The sequence below is a fragment of the Helicoverpa armigera genome, chromosome 16, assembly GCF_030705265.1.
Source record: "Helicoverpa armigera isolate CAAS_96S chromosome 16, ASM3070526v1, whole genome shotgun sequence".
In the NCBI taxonomy this organism is placed as follows: Eukaryota; Metazoa; Arthropoda; class Insecta; order Lepidoptera; family Noctuidae; genus Helicoverpa; species Helicoverpa armigera.
Genome location: NC_087135.1, coordinates 11,392,324 through 11,410,856, shown reverse-complemented (window position 1 = coordinate 11,410,856; position 18,533 = coordinate 11,392,324). Strand labels below are relative to the sequence as shown.

The window sequence follows — 18,533 nt, the reverse complement described above, 5'->3', positions numbered from 1 at the left end:
GAGTGAAATAACGATGCTTCCGGGATCATTAACATATCTCTCGAAGATTTTTGGTTTTACAAAAAAATGGGTGGTGCTAAAGAAGGCGTATGAGGCCGTAGCCTGTAACTTTCTTCATACATCGAACACTCTTATTTTGGTGACGTTGCTTGCTTATGGGATTTTCCGTTATGGCATGTCCGCTCCTCATTATGTTTTCCATGACCGTGATCTTCCTACTTTGGCCGAAGTGAGATGGTTACATTTTAGCCGGTCATTTTGTTAATTAGCCACTAGCCGGGGGCAGTCGATCAACCTTAATTGTTTGTTTTCGAAAGAGGTTTTTATCTTAAGGATATTGTGTTATTGTGTTTTAGGGTGAGTTACACCATTTAACTATAAAGATAACCAGGCAAAATTCAGTAGTCAGCCAATGGGCGATAATGAGACTGCTGGTTATGATTTAGTTATCGTTATCAAGAGAATAAATATTAACAAATTGCGTAGCGGTATAAAATATCTAGTATACAAATAAACTTTATTTAATAAAGAAAGTAAAGAATAATATCCACTCAGGTTATTTTAAGATACACGTACTTTTTTACTAGTCCGTGAATATACGTAAATAAGTTTACTTAGTAGATCATTGTGTAAACACCATTTTTTTATTATTTCATAACATGTGGCGATACATAAAAGGATGTGTTCCATACACAGGTATTAGCTGTATAACTTAAATTATTCAAAAAGTAATAATTTAAAAGAATAAGCTGGCAACCCCAAGAGAGAGCGGGGGTGAAGAGGCGCGCGGAGGCGGCCATTCGAAGAGGCATGGCGGTTGCGACTTGCGATATTGTGAAAATTGATTAAGTTCATATAATATATATATTATCATTGAATTCGTAAGTGTTTTTCTAATATTTCAGAAGTGACAAGTACACATCGCTCCACGAACTTGGTATGTTATTGAACACATTTTATAAGTAGTATAATCGACAAAACAAAACTTGTTTTCTTTCTTCTAAGTATCGAATAATTAGTTAACTGCATTACTCCGTGTACACATTTATTTGTGTACGTAGAGGATTGAATATAGCAATAATATAATTACATCGATGTTCAGTAAATGGATCGACAACATTTGACTATCATATATTCCGAATTCCGAGAAGCCATCATAGAATAACATGTTGCATTCAAACGATTTAAGAAATACCACACAAATAGTACACAATTAGTAACGAAACATATAACCCAAGTAATTATCCGTAATCATAGAAAATCGACGCGTCAAGTATGCATTTCGGTCAGTGGGTCGTCTTAGGGGCGGAGTTTCCTCTAGATTAGTACCAAGTAAAAATAAATAGGTAATAGATAGAATCACAAAATATACGAAGTACTTACTTATTGAACTGTTTGTTTCGACTAGTATATATGAAATTATAGTAATAGTTATAAAACAAGCTCCCACGGTCAAGCTCCTCTATGTTGCCGTGCCTTACAAGGTCCATAGTGTACCAAAACAACCTTCATGAAACTTATGGAGTGCAATAAAATATAGAATTGAATTGAAATAGCAACACAAGTGTTTTACAGCATGTATGTATCATCGTCATCTCCCTAGACCTTTATTTTTAACTACGTTGGGCTCGTCTTCCAGTCTAATGGGATTCACCTGGGTTATACCAATGTTTTACAAGGATCAACTGCTCTATCTGACCTTCTAAAACCTGTTACTAGGGGTACCCAATACCGCTTGCAGACCCGATGTCAGACTTACTGAATTCTAACTACCCGTAACAACAAGGATGTTCGATGACAGCTCAGACTTACAGTTAACACTTCCTCCAAAACTCAGTAATCCTGGTGCAAGATATACTAAGATAGTACATTTAGATTTCCAAAAAAAAAAAAAGAGTTGGAATAGAGTAAACATTTTAGGTTAAACAAATAAAAAGTATTTACAAAATAATTAATAATAAAATAGCAATGGTACTCTCCTGACCTGGAATTGAACCCACACATTCATACCTGATAAGTTGGTTCTTTACCCACTAGGGCACCACAACTATTTAGTAGTATGTGTCTATAAATAAATACTAATATATAGAAAGGATATTCCTTGATATTGATATGATATTTCTTCTATTATTTTATTGATAATAATTAATCATACTATGTTCACCGTAAAATTACATAGGCATGCTTGTTTACTTTCCTTAACCCAGTCTTCAAAGCAAAGTTTATTCAAAGCTACTTAAGCTAACTTTATTAACATATTGATTTGATCTCAAGTGTGGTAATTAATTAGCTGAACCTTGACTAAATCATTGTTATAAATTTGAGCTTGAGTTTAATAAATTTATAGCATAAACATAAACATCTGAAATTATTGTCCCTACTTAAATTTATAGGGTATTTGAGCTATAATGCAAAAACTTTTGTCTCCATTTTTCCTTTAAGAATAAAAACAAAAACAATAAATAACTAAATTTCTGAACAAATTTAGAACGATAAATGGTGATCTATAACACAGAGGAGGTTTAATTCAGATACCTTTCTTTAGATGCAACATACAATAATGTATTTAGCATATAATAATTTAAAGAAAATAAAGATTTCCTTTATTGTATTGTATAACTTTAGTATGGTTTCTCTTACTGCTTCTACCCCATTTGTCTCAGACATGTAAAGATGACTTGACTGATAAATGATGACCGACTTTTCATGAGAGGCTCTCATGCAGGCCTATTTAAAATAAAAAAACTTTTGATTAACTTTTGACTGAATTATCTAAATATAGTTATTTATGTTTGACTTTATAGTGACTTATATTTTAGCTATTGGGTTTTCTATTATTGTTTGCTTTTGCTAACAATCAATTTACTAATCGCACCAATTTATTTCCACCTTCCGCCTTCCACCTTTCTCTTCTTGATAATTATTTTACAAATATATATTTACGTTTCATTTTATACAATCTATATCACTTAACCATCAATTAATCTTACAAACTTATCCACTTAACGAATTGAACTTGGAATTTGCATTTAAAAAAAAAAAAAATATAGAGAGAAAGTAAATATATATATTTATCGCTAAGCCGATGGAGAATTACGCACGTGACGGTCTCACGCCGCCGTTACCTACGGGTAAAACATGTTCAAGGTCAACCAAGAGAAAAGACGATAGTTACATGTACTCTCGAAAGAAGCGTTGTAGGTCACGCAGCCCAAGTCGCGGACGACCACGTCGCAAAAGTGGTCATCATGAACGTCGCAGGCATCGACGTTCCGGATCTAGGCTGAGAACCACTAAGAGGAAAAGCAGGAGTAGGTCACGATCCACTTCAAGAAACCGCCGTTCACGGTACCGTCGTGACTCATCTCACAGCCGCCGGCGTAATAATAGTTATTTCTCAGACTCCACCAGTAACCGATCAGACAGCCTACAGTCTAAGACTACTCATAGCTCTGACGAATGGAGCACCGGCTCGTCTACGTCGTCAGCTGAACGCGAATCACGATCGAGGTCAAGGGATAGCAGAACATACGACTCTCGGCGCCGTCATCGCGACCGTCGTACTAAACCAAGGCGATCCAGTCACTCAGAAATGGAAAGACTCGTTAGTGCGATTAGTAACCACAGCCGCAATACGTTTGTAGGAGCGCACGATATAATACCTAAATTCGATCCAGGACTGAAAACGCAAACTTCAAAATCGTGGATCAAAAAGGTTAACGAGACTGCTGATATGTACAACTGGAGTGATAAGCAGATTATCTTTCACGCATTGCCCAAACTCGACGGTCTAGCACGACGGTGGTATGAAGGTTTATCGTCAGTGAACCTTAGTTGGAGGGAATGGCAGCGGAAGATTCTAGAAAATTTTCCGGATGACAGGAATTACGCCGACCGTTTAGTAGAAATGCTGGATAGGAGGAGCAAGCGCGAAGAAACTCTCGAAGAATATTTTACGACAAAATTAAACTGATAAGCCACTGCAATATAAAGGGAAAGGACGCAGTAGACTGCGTTATACATGGGATTTATGATAGTAATATTAGATTAAACGCGCAGGGTGCGAATTTTAGAAGCCCAAACAAGCTCCTAAGATATCTGCGCAGTATTACTGCTAAAACGTTTAAAGATAATCGGAAGACTCTAACGCAACCAAACAATAGAATAAATAAATCCAATTTTAACGGAAAAGGGCCGGATACAAGCAAAATAGTAGAATTTCGGGTATTAAATGCTTTAACTGCTCCGAAAATGGGCATACTGCACCAAGATGCACAAAAGAATGGCAAAGATGCGTAAAGTGTAATCGTATGGGCCATATAGCAGAACACTGTAGGCGAGATCAAGCCAATAAGATTACTAAAACAACCACCGACGATAAGAAAGGAAGTTCAGAAAATAAAGTACTACATATTACCGGTAACAATGAAAAAACAAACATATATAACAAGATGGTGACCATCAACGGTCACCAGAAACATGCCTTCCTTGATTTTGGCAGCCAATGTACAATCGGCAAACAAAGTTTGGCTGACGAATTGTCCCTAAAACTAGATTCTAAGGATCTATTACACATTAGAGGTTTCGCATTTGGAACAATTCAGCCTATTGGGAAAGCAAAGGCTGAGATAGTACTGGATTTTGTGAAGGCTGAGGTAGACATATACATAGTGCCAGATGAGTATTTAAGTACAGATTTACTAATTGGCCAAAATTTTACGGAAAGACCAGGTGTGGTAGTATACAAAACTAGCACAAGCCTAACTCTATATTCCGATTTCCCCGAAAAGGTTGATTTGTTAATCGCGGAAGATACTACGGTTGGTAAAATGACTAACATCAAAATCCGCTACGCAAACCAACACACTGGATATATATACATACCTGGGAATATATCTTACAAGATGGACGAGGAAATTATTACAATTCCTGGCATATATCAGGTTGGTGATGGTGTAGGGATGTTGCCAGTAATTAATTACTCCGGAAAAGAAGTCCTTATGCGAAAAGACAAAGTTATAGCTCGTGCATTACCTATACCTAATATACCTACGCTTTTGCATACACCAGTTTTAGAGGTAAATAACATAATAGAGTCTGACAGTACTAATTCTTATAGTTATAAACCTTTGACTATGGACATGTTAAATATAGGTACCGACGCTACGCATGACCAACGTGATAGACTACTAACACTACTGAACGACTATAGGGACTGTTTCGCGTTAGAATTAGACGAACTCGGTAGGACCCCTATTTCTGAAATGCATATCAAATTACAGGACGATGTACCTATATCCTATAAGCCTTACCGCTTACCCTATACAGAGAAACTGGTAGTTCGAAATTTGGTGAACGAGCTCCTTGATTCTGGCATTGTGAGGGAATCCAATTCATCGTATGCGAGCCCCATAGTCCTTGTTAAAAAGAAAAACGGCGAGTATCGTTTATGTGTGGACTACAGAGCCCTGAATAAGAAAACTATCAAGGATTCTTACCCAATGCCGGTCATAGATGACCAGTTAGATCGTTTGAGCGGTAAAAACTATTTTACCAGTCTCGACCTTAAGTCTGGGTACTATCAGATTCCCGTCGCGGAAGATTCCAAGCATTTAACCGCATTTATTACACCAGACGGACATTATGAGTACACCAGGATGCCGTTTGGCCTCGTGAACGCTCCTGCTGTATTCCAACATATGATCAACAAGGCTCTGGGTAAGGATAGATACGATCTGGCAATGCCTTACATGGATGATTTGTTATCCCCAGCCACGACGATAGATGACGGGCTGGACAAACTCAGGAAAATATTGGAGTCGTTACGCAAAGCAAGTTTGACACTCAATGTTAAGAAATGCTATTTCTTTCAAACATCTTTAGACTATCTGGGGTATGAGGTATCCAAAGACGGCCTAAGGCCTGGAAGCAAGAAAATCGACGCCGTCGCGTCTTTTCCGGTCCCAACAAATATACATCATGTGAGACAATTTGTCGGTTTGGCAAGCTTCTTCCGAAGATTTATTCCGAACTTCGGTGCTATCGCCAAGCCGTTGACTAGTCTCACGAAGGCCAACGTGCCCTGGTCATGGGAACAACCTCAAGAAGAAGCGTTTAATACAATTAAAGCCAAATTGATTCAGCGGCCTTTATTGGCCCTTTATGACCCTAGTTTCATTACAGAAGTACACTGCGATGCAAGTAAGCACGGAGTAGGAGGCATTCTACTTCAAAAACCCGATGAAAAGTCACCTCTGAGACCGGTAGCTTATTTCAGTAAGCAGACTACTAAGGAAGAGGAGTTTTTGCACTCCTATGAGTTAGAAACTCTAGCCGTAGTTCTATCGTTGAAGAAGTTTCGCATATATCTCATCGGTATTAACTTTAAGGTATACACCGACTGTAATGCCCTTAGAACGACACTAACAAAGAGGGACTTAGTTCCTCGAATTGCACGGTGGTGGCTTCTGCTTCAGGAGTATAACTTTACAATAGACTACAGACCTGGAGAGAGTATGAGACACGTGGACGCTTTAAGCCGCAATCCCATAACATCGGTAGATGACCCCGGATTGTTGGACGGGGACGAATTGGCGATCATGAATATTGGGACCACTGACTGGTTGCAGTCGGTACAATTGGCGGATCCACATCTGAAACTAGTCAGATCGATACTAAACACCGATAAGAGGGACATAAAGGATATTATGGAAAATTATGTTTTACGAAATGATAAGATATACCGAAAAATTGGAGATCAACTTAAATGGGTTGTCCCTAACGGGGCTAGGTGGCGCATCTGCCAGATGGGTCATGACGAATCTGGGCATTTCTCTGTAGATAAAACCCTCGACAAGATACAAAAAGATTTCTGGTTCCCCAAAATGACGAAATTCATCAAAAAATACGTGTCGTCGTGCCTCAACTGCGCTTATAACAAAGCGTCGACTGGCAAAAGCAGCGGCTACCTGCACCCTATCCCCAAAGGGCGCACCCCCTTTCATACCTTACATATGGACCACTTAGGTCCATTTGTAAGAAGCAAAAATGGAAACGAATACATTTTAGGGATTATTGACGGATATAGTAAATTTATATTCATTAAAGCGGTACGAAATCTCAAAAGCAAAACGACTATAAAAGTTTTAAAGGACATTTTCTGTGTGGTAGGTGTCCCAAAAATCATAATCAGCGATAGGGGAACAAGTTTCACATCCCTATTGTTTAAACGATACGTCCAGTCTATAGGTGTAAAACATGTTCAAAACTCCGTGGCAACCCCGCGAGCAAATGGGCAGATCGAGAGATATAACCGGACCATACTGGAGTCTCTAGCCGCATCCAACCACGGTCAGGATGAACGAGATTGGGACATGCACATAGAAAATGTGCAGTGGAGCCTGAACAATACCCGAAACAAAACTACTGGAGTCTCTCCGTCCGAAATCGTGTTTGGTAAAAGAACGACTGGACCCAACGAAGGGAACATTCTTAACGCCTTACGGGAAGACGACAGCGTAAACACTGACAATGACGAGGAACCGAATACGGAAGAATCAACTGATAAAGAACCGAATGGAAACGAACCGAGTAGATACGAACTTGACAGAGAAAAACAAAGATCTATAATTCGCGAGCTAGCCAATAAAAATATAGAAGATAGTCAGAAACAGATGAAGTTAAGATATGACAACAACAAGGCACCTACCAAGATGTTTAATTTAGGGGACTTAGTCATGATCCCCAACCATCATCTCCCCGCAACCGGAAAAAGTAAGAAGCTTCTTCCTAAATTTAGAGGACCATATAAAATATCGGCGGTACTCAAAAATGATCGGTATGAAATTTCCAGTATTGACGGTCTGTCAAAACGGAAATATAAAAGCATATATCCTGCTGATCAACTAAAGAAGTGGATCACGTTTAATACTGACAACAATAGTGACGCACACGACCTAACCGACAGCGACTCCGACATTAACTGAATAGTGATTTCTGACACTTACTCGTTTACTGTATCAAACACTTAAATAAAACTACTCTTACAGATTTTATAGCGGTTTTATTATATTATTAGCTGAAACTAATACTTATATGTATCACTAGCTTATGATATCTTTCCCACCAGTTTACTCCTTTACCTAATATTTTACAGGCATCACACATCTACATACATGTGTGTGTATTAATAATATGTACATACAACACTCACTATTATAATATAGTAGATATTACCTAGATAACTTCCCCCTTCCTCTAAGGCTACATTCCAGGATATACCGGAGTCAAGGGAGGAATAAAATCTGCCACTACGTTCACTTTGTTGGTGGAAATGGATACAAACCATGTACGTATAAATTGGTGGTGAAGGTCACCAACCGACATTTATAACACCTAATTGTCTGAGTGATGATGACTGAAGGATACCGTAGCGTAAGGTGCTCACTGAGACTAGTGAAGGATACCGAAACGCGCGGTGCTCGTCACATTACAAAGCAAACATTGGAGAAGGATGCTCATTTATTGTGGCGCTCTCCTATGACGTTCAACTCGTTAAAGAATACTGTGGCGTAAGGTGCTCACTGAAACTAGTGAAGGATACCGAAACACGCGATGCTCGTCACACTACAAAGAAAACGTTGGAGAAGGATGCTTATTTATCGGGGCGCTCTCCTAAGACGTTCAATTCGTCAAACTACAAGACGGCACTAATCGATGCAGATTTGTATCTTACTTACTAGTTGGCCTCTCTAATAATACGTTAGAGAACCATTAATTGTTATCGTAACTAACTAATCTAATAAATTAAATATTAGAGATAACGCTACAAATCAACCTCAAGTATTTTGCAATAATTGTAAAGATAATAATATTATTATATTTTACTTCTGGAAATCATAAAATTCACTGAATTAGTGGCCAGACATTAACTTAAACTTGTTTGACTGACACCAAAACCTAACTAATTAATTTAATTCTCATATCCACAGACCCTTTACTGGATTAAACCAACCGAATCTCTGGACGACTACAAAAGGCGGATGGAGAAATAAACTTCAAAAGAGCGGAAGAAAATAGACAAAATTATTATAGGAGTAAAGCAGTTAACTTGAAGAAATTATGGAAACTGATTTACTTCACAATCATTATCATGAAACTGTATGAGGACATACCACGTACAGCTCGAATGGCCGACACGGAATAGGGTCATTCCGTTAACAGGACGGCCGTCTATTAGCTGTATAACTTAAATTATTCAAAAAGTAATAATTTAAAAGAATAAGCTGGCAACCCCAAGAGAGAGCGGGGGTGAAGAGTCGCGCGGAGGCGGCCATTCGAAGAGGCATGGCGGTTGCGACTTGCGATATTGTGAAAATTGATTAAGTTCATATAATATATATATTATCATTGAATTCGTAAGTGTTTTTCTAATACAGGATGTTTTATGATCATTCTTTCACCATTGTTGATGTTTGATATCTAAGTATTTGGATTTCTCCTCACGAAAACACACCATGTCGGCTAAAGAAAGATAAATTATAAAAATCAACTAAATCCAAATGTACAATACAACACGTCGTAACACCCCCCAGCACCCCCTGGTACCTCCAACACCCCAAACACCCCCACACTTCCTGTTTATTCGCAAGTGCGAATGTCAAGCGATGTATCTGCTATATTATTCAACGCGTATCGTGGCCCAAATCAGGATTTATATAAAAAACTCTTACTTTTCTTACGGAAATACGATTTAGTTCATAAACACTTCCAAAAAACAAAATTTAAGCTAAAACCTCGTGATAAATGAGTCTATTACTGTTCAAAAATACTCAGTAGTTGTTAGAAAATTACAAAAGATTTGGGCTCGTCCGGGATTTGAACCCGGGACCTCTCGCACCCTAAGCGAAAATCATACCCCTAGACCAACGAGCCAGCTGACAAACGTCTCGAAATAGCAGTTTGAATACATCGACACGCTAAGATCTGTGTCACCTTTCACTCTTGGCACAATCTGGGTCACACACTTATCGAACTTTATAACCAGCTTATTAAAAAACAACGTGACAATCATTGCATTGTATTATATGAGATAATTCGCACAATATCGACAATATTGCTTAACGTTCGATAATCTAATCTCCATTTATTTCTTTGCCATTATTTTGTAAAAGTAAGATGTAATCGACTTTATTTTTAACTTATTACGAGAAAGCTGTTAATACGTTATCTACGAACTTAAGTAAGTAACTAAAAAGTGTCATAAGGGAACCTTTATTTTTACTGTATTAAAATGGTTAAGATTTTCTTGCACTTTCCATAATATGAATCGACTTATTTCCTGTGGCTAAATAGTGTCAAAAGCATACACTCTCTATTACCCGTGGTTCTACCAGCGCACCTAGGCCACTACTTTCCGCATCAGGTTATAAACAGTTTGCGACTTTTCTCAGGTTCTTGAGACTATCCGTGTGCCTAATTTTACTAAAATCTTTGAGTAGTCTAGCAGTAAAAACGCATCAGACAAACAATTTACATAACTTTCAGGTTACCCTTGAAGCGTTCACACTGACAATCGAGGAAGCAATAGCAGTAACACAATCACTATCACTAACGTAACTGATAAGGTGTTAACTGATACGATCGCGCGCCATTCGTGTAAGTCCCAATTTACATTAACGCGTCATGATATGGGCATGCCAGTGATAACGAGATGGTGTGATAAGGCGTGACAATTTAATAAGATGGTGTTTTTTTGTAGGGGATTGTAAAGGGTTGAAATGGTTGGGTTGTGGTGATGATATGGGCTTCTGTGTGTGCGATTGTGGCTTATGCTCTTGCTACAGATGTTTTTGCAGGCAAGCAAGTAGGTTTTGCGTTAATTATAATTTGTTATTGTTACAAGACAAGCACATAGCTCAGCTTATATCTGTGCCATTTGGGATGGTAGCCTTTTGTTCCAAGTCAATGTTTATTCGAAGAATGTTAGTAAGTTTTTTTTGTGGGGAATCCATAAGTCCATATTATATTTTTAGTAAGAGTTTTATTCAAGTACGTATAGTTTGTTTTAACAATTATTTCTATTTTTTGATAGAACAGCCAAAAATAATTATGTCCTTGCTTCGGTAGATAAAGAATAGATGATTGGATCTAGAGACCCACTTTAAAAATAACAAAAACACCAAGAATAAACCAGCTACTTTAAAATAAATTCAAATTGATATAATTTGGTGAGTTATTAAGGAAGCGAGTAATGTTGTTCTGCAGTACTTCGCGAGCTCGCTTCAGTAATTACGAGATGAATGTTATGATAATGCGATCACGTCGTCAATGGACCGGGATGAGGGGTGAGGATTGCTTCGAGTGCCAGGTAGGGACTTAAGTCATTGGTGATTATAGGTGTTTTGTAAATTGGTATTAAATAGATGGTTAACATGATAATGTTTTTAAGTTTAGTGTCATCAGTGAGTTACGTGTAATTAAACTAAAACCCCAAACATAAATACCAATTGTAGATGGGCATTGTCACAAGAAAACCATTGAACCTGCCAGTGCATAGGTCTTACTTATGCATTAAGTTCAATCCAACACCTAGATACTTTTAAGATGTGAATTTTTGTTGTAACTGGCTAGATCTTTGCAACACACACAAAATATCTAATTAACGATACACAAACCAATGGTGGGTATCCACTATTCCACAATAGGAACCTACCGATCAAACGTATCGTAGTGTCCGATCGCGTATCTAAAACAAAAGACAGTTTCTCACAGTTTGCCCCAGTAGCGACCGATTACTCAGACCATTGAACCAACTGGAACCGCACATGCGAAAATGATGGGCTATTTACGCGTAGTAAGGCAGAAGTAAGGCAGGGCAACATCATATGCCTAGCTTTTCCCAACAATATTCGGATCGGCTTCCAGTCTAACCGGATGCAGCTGAGTAAAACACTGGTACTCAGCTGCATCCGGCTAGACTGCAAGGACAAGGAGCGACTGCCTATCTGACCTCCTCAACCCAGTTACCTGGTCAACCCAATACGACAAAGCAGGGCAACAAGTAGTAATATGTATCACATCGTTTCGCATGCTAACGATAAAATTGACAAACATATGTAAGTATAAACTTGATGCACATACGACTGGTACCTTTGGAACAGAAAAAGTTACTGTAGCGGTTGGTTTAATGATCTTAGGCCGATGGTAATGACGTACTACAAACGATGTTTCAACTGTACACTGGACTGCCAATTAGTATGCATTATGGTATTGATTGGATTTTGGACGGTCTTCTTAAGAGGGCTTTTGACTAGTTTAACAGTGAAGCCCCAAAATAAAACATTATTACGAAACGAAACTATGTAATTTGTAGGATGTTTACAAGGCAGATCTTAATCGTGCCTGAACAAAATGCATCTGTATATGTAGGTATATAATGCATCCCATATAACGTTTCTACAAGTTTTCTTCTTGGGCCCTCGCATTTGACCTTAACAGTTTTATCAGCAACACATGGTTACCTCTAATCTCATTCTCGTTATCCAAACAAGCTACACATCTAAAGTAACATACAATAGTGGGTGCAAATAGCTGAACATTCTAGCAAAGTGCAACACAAGTTTGTGACACCTAATTATCCGCTCAACTTCAAGTAGATTCTTGTTGCAAGTTCGGAACTTTCGCAACACACCACACGACATGACTCACGGTGGTCAGTGACCTCAAGTATATACTGTATAATATGTAGTAGTATAATTACATAATTACTAGACAGATGTGTGACGGACGTTAGATAATATATGGTTTAAGAAATAAGCAGTTACATAGTGTGTGAGACGGAATGCGACAAGTGTTTGGCACACCTTGTGTATGTCCATGACTCATGGTGATTTCCCACAGAATTTTAATTAATTGACTATTTTATGATTGATCAAAAAGTGAAATAATTTTTGAAAGGTGAGTGTTATTAGGTTATATTAATGTTCAATTAAGTCAGCTCCTATGACTTGAGGTAGGCTGTATAGCTATACCTTTGTGAACATTTAAGATAATTTAATTTGAAGAAGACCTAATCGTTTATTTTTCTTGGCCTTAGGTCACGCCATTTATACCCTTGAATCTGTATCACATATTATTATCAGCTATTCAGCCATATTGCCGATTCAACCATGATAAAAGTTTACATAAGTATCACCATCTTTTAAACTAAGCAGCATATTTTTTCCTCTCTAAGTTTCCTGACAGCAGTCCACAGAACGGTGCTTAGTTCGTGTAAATTAAATCAGAAGACCAGGCACTGCAGTGTAATCTAGTTCGCGACCGCAGTCCTTATGGTGCCTCAGGGAGTACGCTGCATAACGCGTTAAAGTCAAGTGTTCACTATACTGGACGGTGTATTTATGAGCCTGGAGACCTGATTGTTTTGTATGGTGATTAGGGCTATAGTGTCAAATGGTGGTGAAGCCTATGTGACCTCTTTAGTGACTGTTAATGCCTCAGGAACTTTGAAGAAGACTGGTTCAAGAATATTCATTTTATATTTTGGAAACTTTTGGACATTTCTTGTCTTATCAGTATTTTATCATCACTATTGGTTTAACATTTGTTTCTTTTTGGAAGAACGATCCTTTTTTCCTTATTTCACCTCTCTAGAACAGTGGAAGTTTCCAATTTCTACTTTCATTGAGGAAACTACGAACTGATCAGACCCAACGGATACTTTCAATGAAAATCACGAAAATCTAATAAGAAAACTTGAACTAATTGAAGACCCCTGTTTAGAATGCAATCGTTTAGTTCCATTAGGAGATAGCAAGTCTTCCTATCCCAAGGTCCCATTTGTCTTACAAAACCAATTCCGAGTGTATCTGAACTTGCCGGAGTATGTTAATTGGTATCTGGGTTTTTCATTAACTGGCCTAGTACCTGCAGACCCAATTTACGAAAAGAAAATGGAAAATTACCTGTTTAGTAGAATTTATCTTTTGTTTCTCTTTGTTTTTGGAGCTAAATATGTTTATTGCTGTTCTTTAGTTGGTAATTTATTCATTTGTAATTGGTATTCTGTTTATGTGCGAAGACAATTTTCTCTTTTTCTATACTTCTGGATAGCAGCAGTCTTCAACAATTTCATGATAGGTTTAAAGGAAAATCTTCGGACCTGTAAACACCAGGACACTAGAAATTCAATATAAATTCGTAATTTGGTAAAAAAATAAGTAATCTGATACCAAAATACAGTTCGTGCATTTCCCAGTGGTAGGTACACTGCGTCATATGTAGTCAGCTGTAGTGACGGAGCATGTGATAAATGGCAGCCATGATTGATGCTGCATACGTTTCTCTGATAATGTCGACATGTTTTGTATTTCAATGGCTCGGAGAGGATTCATAACACTATTAAGAGATTTTAAAGAATCTGTTTTGATGGCGACAAAAACAGACAAAAGGATAATTTATCAGCTGCAAGTTTCCAAGTCTGTTAATAAATAAGAAAGCGAAATCCTTATTTACAGACTGCCTCGAACCTAGATAACCCAACAACCTACTTTTGTAAATTAAATAAGTTTCTCCCCAAAAAACCCAAACGCAATTACCTTTCGGCGAACGAAGTAAACAAATGAACCCTTCTTCAAACATCTAGTCTACTCCTTATAACCTTAGTTCAAAAGGAAACAAAAAAATAAACAAGAAAGCATCGCTCGGCTACAATTAATTCGGTCCCAAAGCAATTAAAGCTAAGCTAAATTGCCATATTTTTTAACTCACACATTTTTTGCGTCGACACTGAAATTTCCTCTCGCTTAATTTATGCTAATGTACCGGGGAGGGCAGTGAGACCCTGAGGGACCGGGTTCCCTATGGACGCTGGAAATAGCACGGGATATTAAAATATTGCGTTTTAAGTGTGATAGCCTGATGCTTTTAGGAACCACTGTTGTAGGGTATCGTATCTGGCAAAAAGGCCACCTGTATCCCTAGGGTTTCGTAAAAAATAACTTAGGGAGATATTTGCGAAGAGTTTGTCCTTTCACTATCCACTTTGGGTTTTACGATATGGCCTGCCTACGGTCAGCAACGATGTGTTTGATCTTGATTATAAGAACGATGGAAGCATCAAAAACTTTCCGAGCTAAGTACTTGTACGTAAAACTGTCGTTCTTTTTTATATGATAGACAAGTTGTATTGAATGGCGTAAAGTAGTGCAAAGTTTCCGATTTACATTTCAAGAATGAATAATACATTTTTATCTGTAAGTCCGGGGATTTCCCAAATGTTTTAAAGTCACGGAACCCAAGCATCCTTGTTTGTTGTGTTTAAGCTCAAGTCGGCGAAACGAAAAAACGTGGACTAAGTTTAACTCGGTTTAACTACATTTAAAACTGTCTTCTCGAGAAAATATCGTTAAGGCTATCGCTTTCTTTGAATGCTCTGTGTTATCTTCGTTTTTCGAAGATCTCAGCAATCTTGGGATATTGTTAAAGAAAGTTTAGTATTCTCGAGAGTAATTTATTGCTTTTTGATTTATCGCTCTAGTTGTGCTGGCACTAGGAAACATTTCAGAACTTGCTATTTAAATAAGCAAATATTTCAATTTCGAAGCTGTTTATTTTCAGCAATCTAACTTCGTTTTTAGGTAGTAAGTTACCGACACTTGCTTGTGAATAATACAAAAAAAATGCTTCCCGTCCGTCAGTGGGATTTGTGGTTTGAAGCGCCTACCAAAAATATTATAGCAAGCATTGCGACCGCGAGTGTTTGCAATACCCATACACAACATTTGTTATTATTAAAGGCGTCGAAACTAATGCGCTGTGATGAATGGAAAGAAGTACCTATGTACAACATAGTGCACATAGCGTTGTTTAAAAATTCTTTCAACAAAATTCTTTTCAAAATATTTCGAGTTGTGTCTTAAAAATGAAATCAAGTAACAATATCACCCAGGGCAAAGAGGACAACTCTTGAGGCATTAATAAAATACAGCCTATTACCTAAATTGGACCATTTGTCGTTATGATAAGGTGCATATTGCAATATTTATGAAACAGCGGTGCTCATGTCGAAAGTTATGATCGGGTCAGGTCGTGAAAGGACAGCGATTTTGTTTGGGGAGTGCAGCATTTAGAGAGAAGTTTATGTGCAAGGAAAGACTATTATTCCGAGTAAAATATCTTCTTGGTCTTTTCTTAAAATTATAAGGTTTCTGTTTACAAACGGTACAATATATAGACACAATGTTGAGTTTTGATGTCAACCTAAATGTAAGTCTTCTACACAACAAATCGTGAAGTAAACCACTTTTATATTCTTATATTCATAACAATTATGGCACCAGAAATATTTTTTCTTTCAATTCTTTCAATCCATCCTTCCTTGGATTCACAATAAAATTTTAGCATAATAATCCTCTGACACATTTATCGGACATACAAAGAAACTGGGCAATTTCTTTCCGTGGAGCAGACCACCATTTTTCTCTCCATATCGCTTCGTTTTATCATTCACGCCACACTGGAATCTCGCAATAGTGGACGTAATAAATAACGAGAGATGCAGTGGCCTCTAAATTAGCTTTGTGCAAGATCTCCTTGTCGGCACTGGTTTGTTTTAAGGCTAGAATGGAATAATGCTACGTTGGGTACCCAGCGCTTCTGGAATCCAGAAAAGCATCATACTTTTCCTCCAGTTGAAGATTTTTATCGCCGTAATGTGGATATTAATTGGTTTCTTTGTAGTTCTGTGCTGCAGCGTTTATTTCATTGTGGAAGATGGATTGCAATGTTCCAGCAGTCTTTGTGTTCTGGAATTTGATCTTTGTCACGACTTTCGTAGTGTTTCATAAGCAGTGATTAAAGGAATTAAATTAAAAAACTTCATGTGTATATTGGAGGTTTTCCAATGATTCAGCGAAAAATCGCCATCATTGAAACTTGTAGCTTAGGCATAAGAAATCTTTCTCATGCATTCATAGTATTCCACTATCGTCACCTAATTTTAAACAGCATTAGATTAATTATAGTTCACTAGGTGCAAATTCAGATTCCTAAAATGGTGCATGTTATTTTTCAGTGGAAATTTTCAAGTGGCTCCGAATTGCTTTTGCGTGTTCACTGGACAATTTATCAAAGCCTGCATTAAGGTCTCAGACTTACCTGAATGGCCTCAAGAAGTGGTCAGAACGACTGGCTAGCTTTAGTGGAAGCTCAAAGGTGTATCTTGGCGAAACTTGGCATCCGAGCCAAGTGCAATTTCTGGTCGATTGAACGTCCCACGAGATATCTGGTTACGATCGGGATCACCTTAATTCTACCTGTGCCTTTTATTAGATTTATTTCATTGAAAATGTTTTGATGGTAGGTAACATATTATTTCCTTCATTCCAGGAATTTCTGGTTTATCCGAAAAGAAAATGCAAATAACCTAACCTACCCTAACATTGAACGATTCTACCTTGGGAAACCCAATCATGTCCTGACTGACTCTTTGAATATATTTGCCAAATTGATGCTTAAACTTCTAAAGAACACACCAATACTTAGCAATTGCAGCACTTAATAAAGCCACCTTCAGTTAAACCTGCAGACCTGCGGGTGACAATGTCACCCACAAGCCGAGGCCGTTGTCACCTGTCACAAAGTAAGGATGGATGGAGACTCGTACAATATTCACACGGACCGTATGATTTAGTGGTGTCCTTGCTTGGACATTTCCCTCTGAAACTAGAAGGGTTACATTGTGAATTTTTAAAATGAGTCGTTAACGTCGGAAGGGCATAATTTTTAGCACGTGTTTTTGGTGCTACTTCAAAATTAATGAGCGAAATTAATGGCTGGTATGCTTTTTTATAAAGGTCTGTTTTATATTTGAAGGCTTAAGCTTAGTACGGCCGCGGCTTCATAACACTATACTTTGATAAAAATATGCGACTAAAAGTGTGTAATCGAAATGTTGCAAATCTTCCAAAAGTCTTAACTAAATCGATCTTTCATGTATCGATACTAAATCGGCATTTAACCTTTATAGCAACAAAAATAGACCTGCAAGATAACTTAAACGTCCCACACAAACCTCACGCAGAAATATCTGGCGACAAACACAGTATAACTCAATCTAAAACCGTTCAATCGGTTCGTTCGGAAATGGGAACAAATACAAACAGGTCGGATACAAATTCTTAGCGACACAATCTGTTTGTAGACTGCCGGAGCTGCCGTAGACTGCCGTAGACTGCTGTAGACTGCCGTACTGCTGGTCCAGTGCCGTAACTACTGCCATTCGGCTACTTTCACACCCCGCGCTCGGAGTGCGGCCTGGAGAGCAGCGATTTAGTGTAGGTTTTTTTGGTAAATAAAGTTTTGAAATTGGTTGGCTTAAGTTTTTAGTGGCAGAGAAAGTGTGTGAAGCAGTTATAAAGATAAAACAAAGATAAGTATGCCGATTTAAATTAATAAATGCAACTCTGTAGAGACCATTTTTAAGTAAGTAGTTCGCGGGCCTTCAAAGCCTGCTTTGACCATTACTTATACAT

General features: G+C 37.9%; 1 protein-coding gene and 1 non-coding gene across 4 annotated transcripts; one reads left to right on the top strand and one right to left on the bottom strand.

Annotated features, from left to right (window-relative positions):
- Positions 1 to 703: 703 nt before the first annotated feature.
- LOC126055301 (retrovirus-related Pol polyprotein from transposon 297) lies at positions 704 to 9,428 on the top strand. 3 transcript variants are annotated; one of them, XR_010277263.1, is made up of 3 exons: positions 704 to 937; positions 3,051 to 8,347; positions 8,991 to 9,428. XR_010277263.1 is itself a non-coding variant. In XM_064038532.1 (2 exons), exon 2 carries the CDS (start codon positions 4,311 to 4,313, stop codon positions 7,983 to 7,985), a length of 3,675 nt encoding a protein of 1,224 aa, XP_063894602.1. In that variant the 5' UTR covers positions 704 to 937; positions 3,051 to 4,310; the 3' UTR covers positions 7,986 to 9,428. The 3 variants fall into 3 exon arrangements, 1 of the variants encoding a protein (XP_063894602.1); XR_010277264.1 differs by lacking the exon at positions 3,051 to 8,347; XM_064038532.1 differs by having other exon boundaries at positions 3,051 to 9,428.
- Positions 9,429 to 9,861: 433 nt separating this feature from the next.
- Positions 9,862 to 9,933, bottom strand: Trnap-agg (transfer RNA proline (anticodon AGG)). The gene has a single exon. It is a non-coding gene; the product is annotated as a tRNA-Pro (tRNA).
- Positions 9,934 to 18,533: the final 8,600 nt, after the last annotated feature.

Excerpts from the sequence above, each read along its gene's own strand:
- LOC126055301 (XM_064038532.1), top strand. The coding sequence starts at position 4,311 with ATGGGCCATATAGCAGAACACTGTAGGCGAGATCAAGCCAATAAGATT.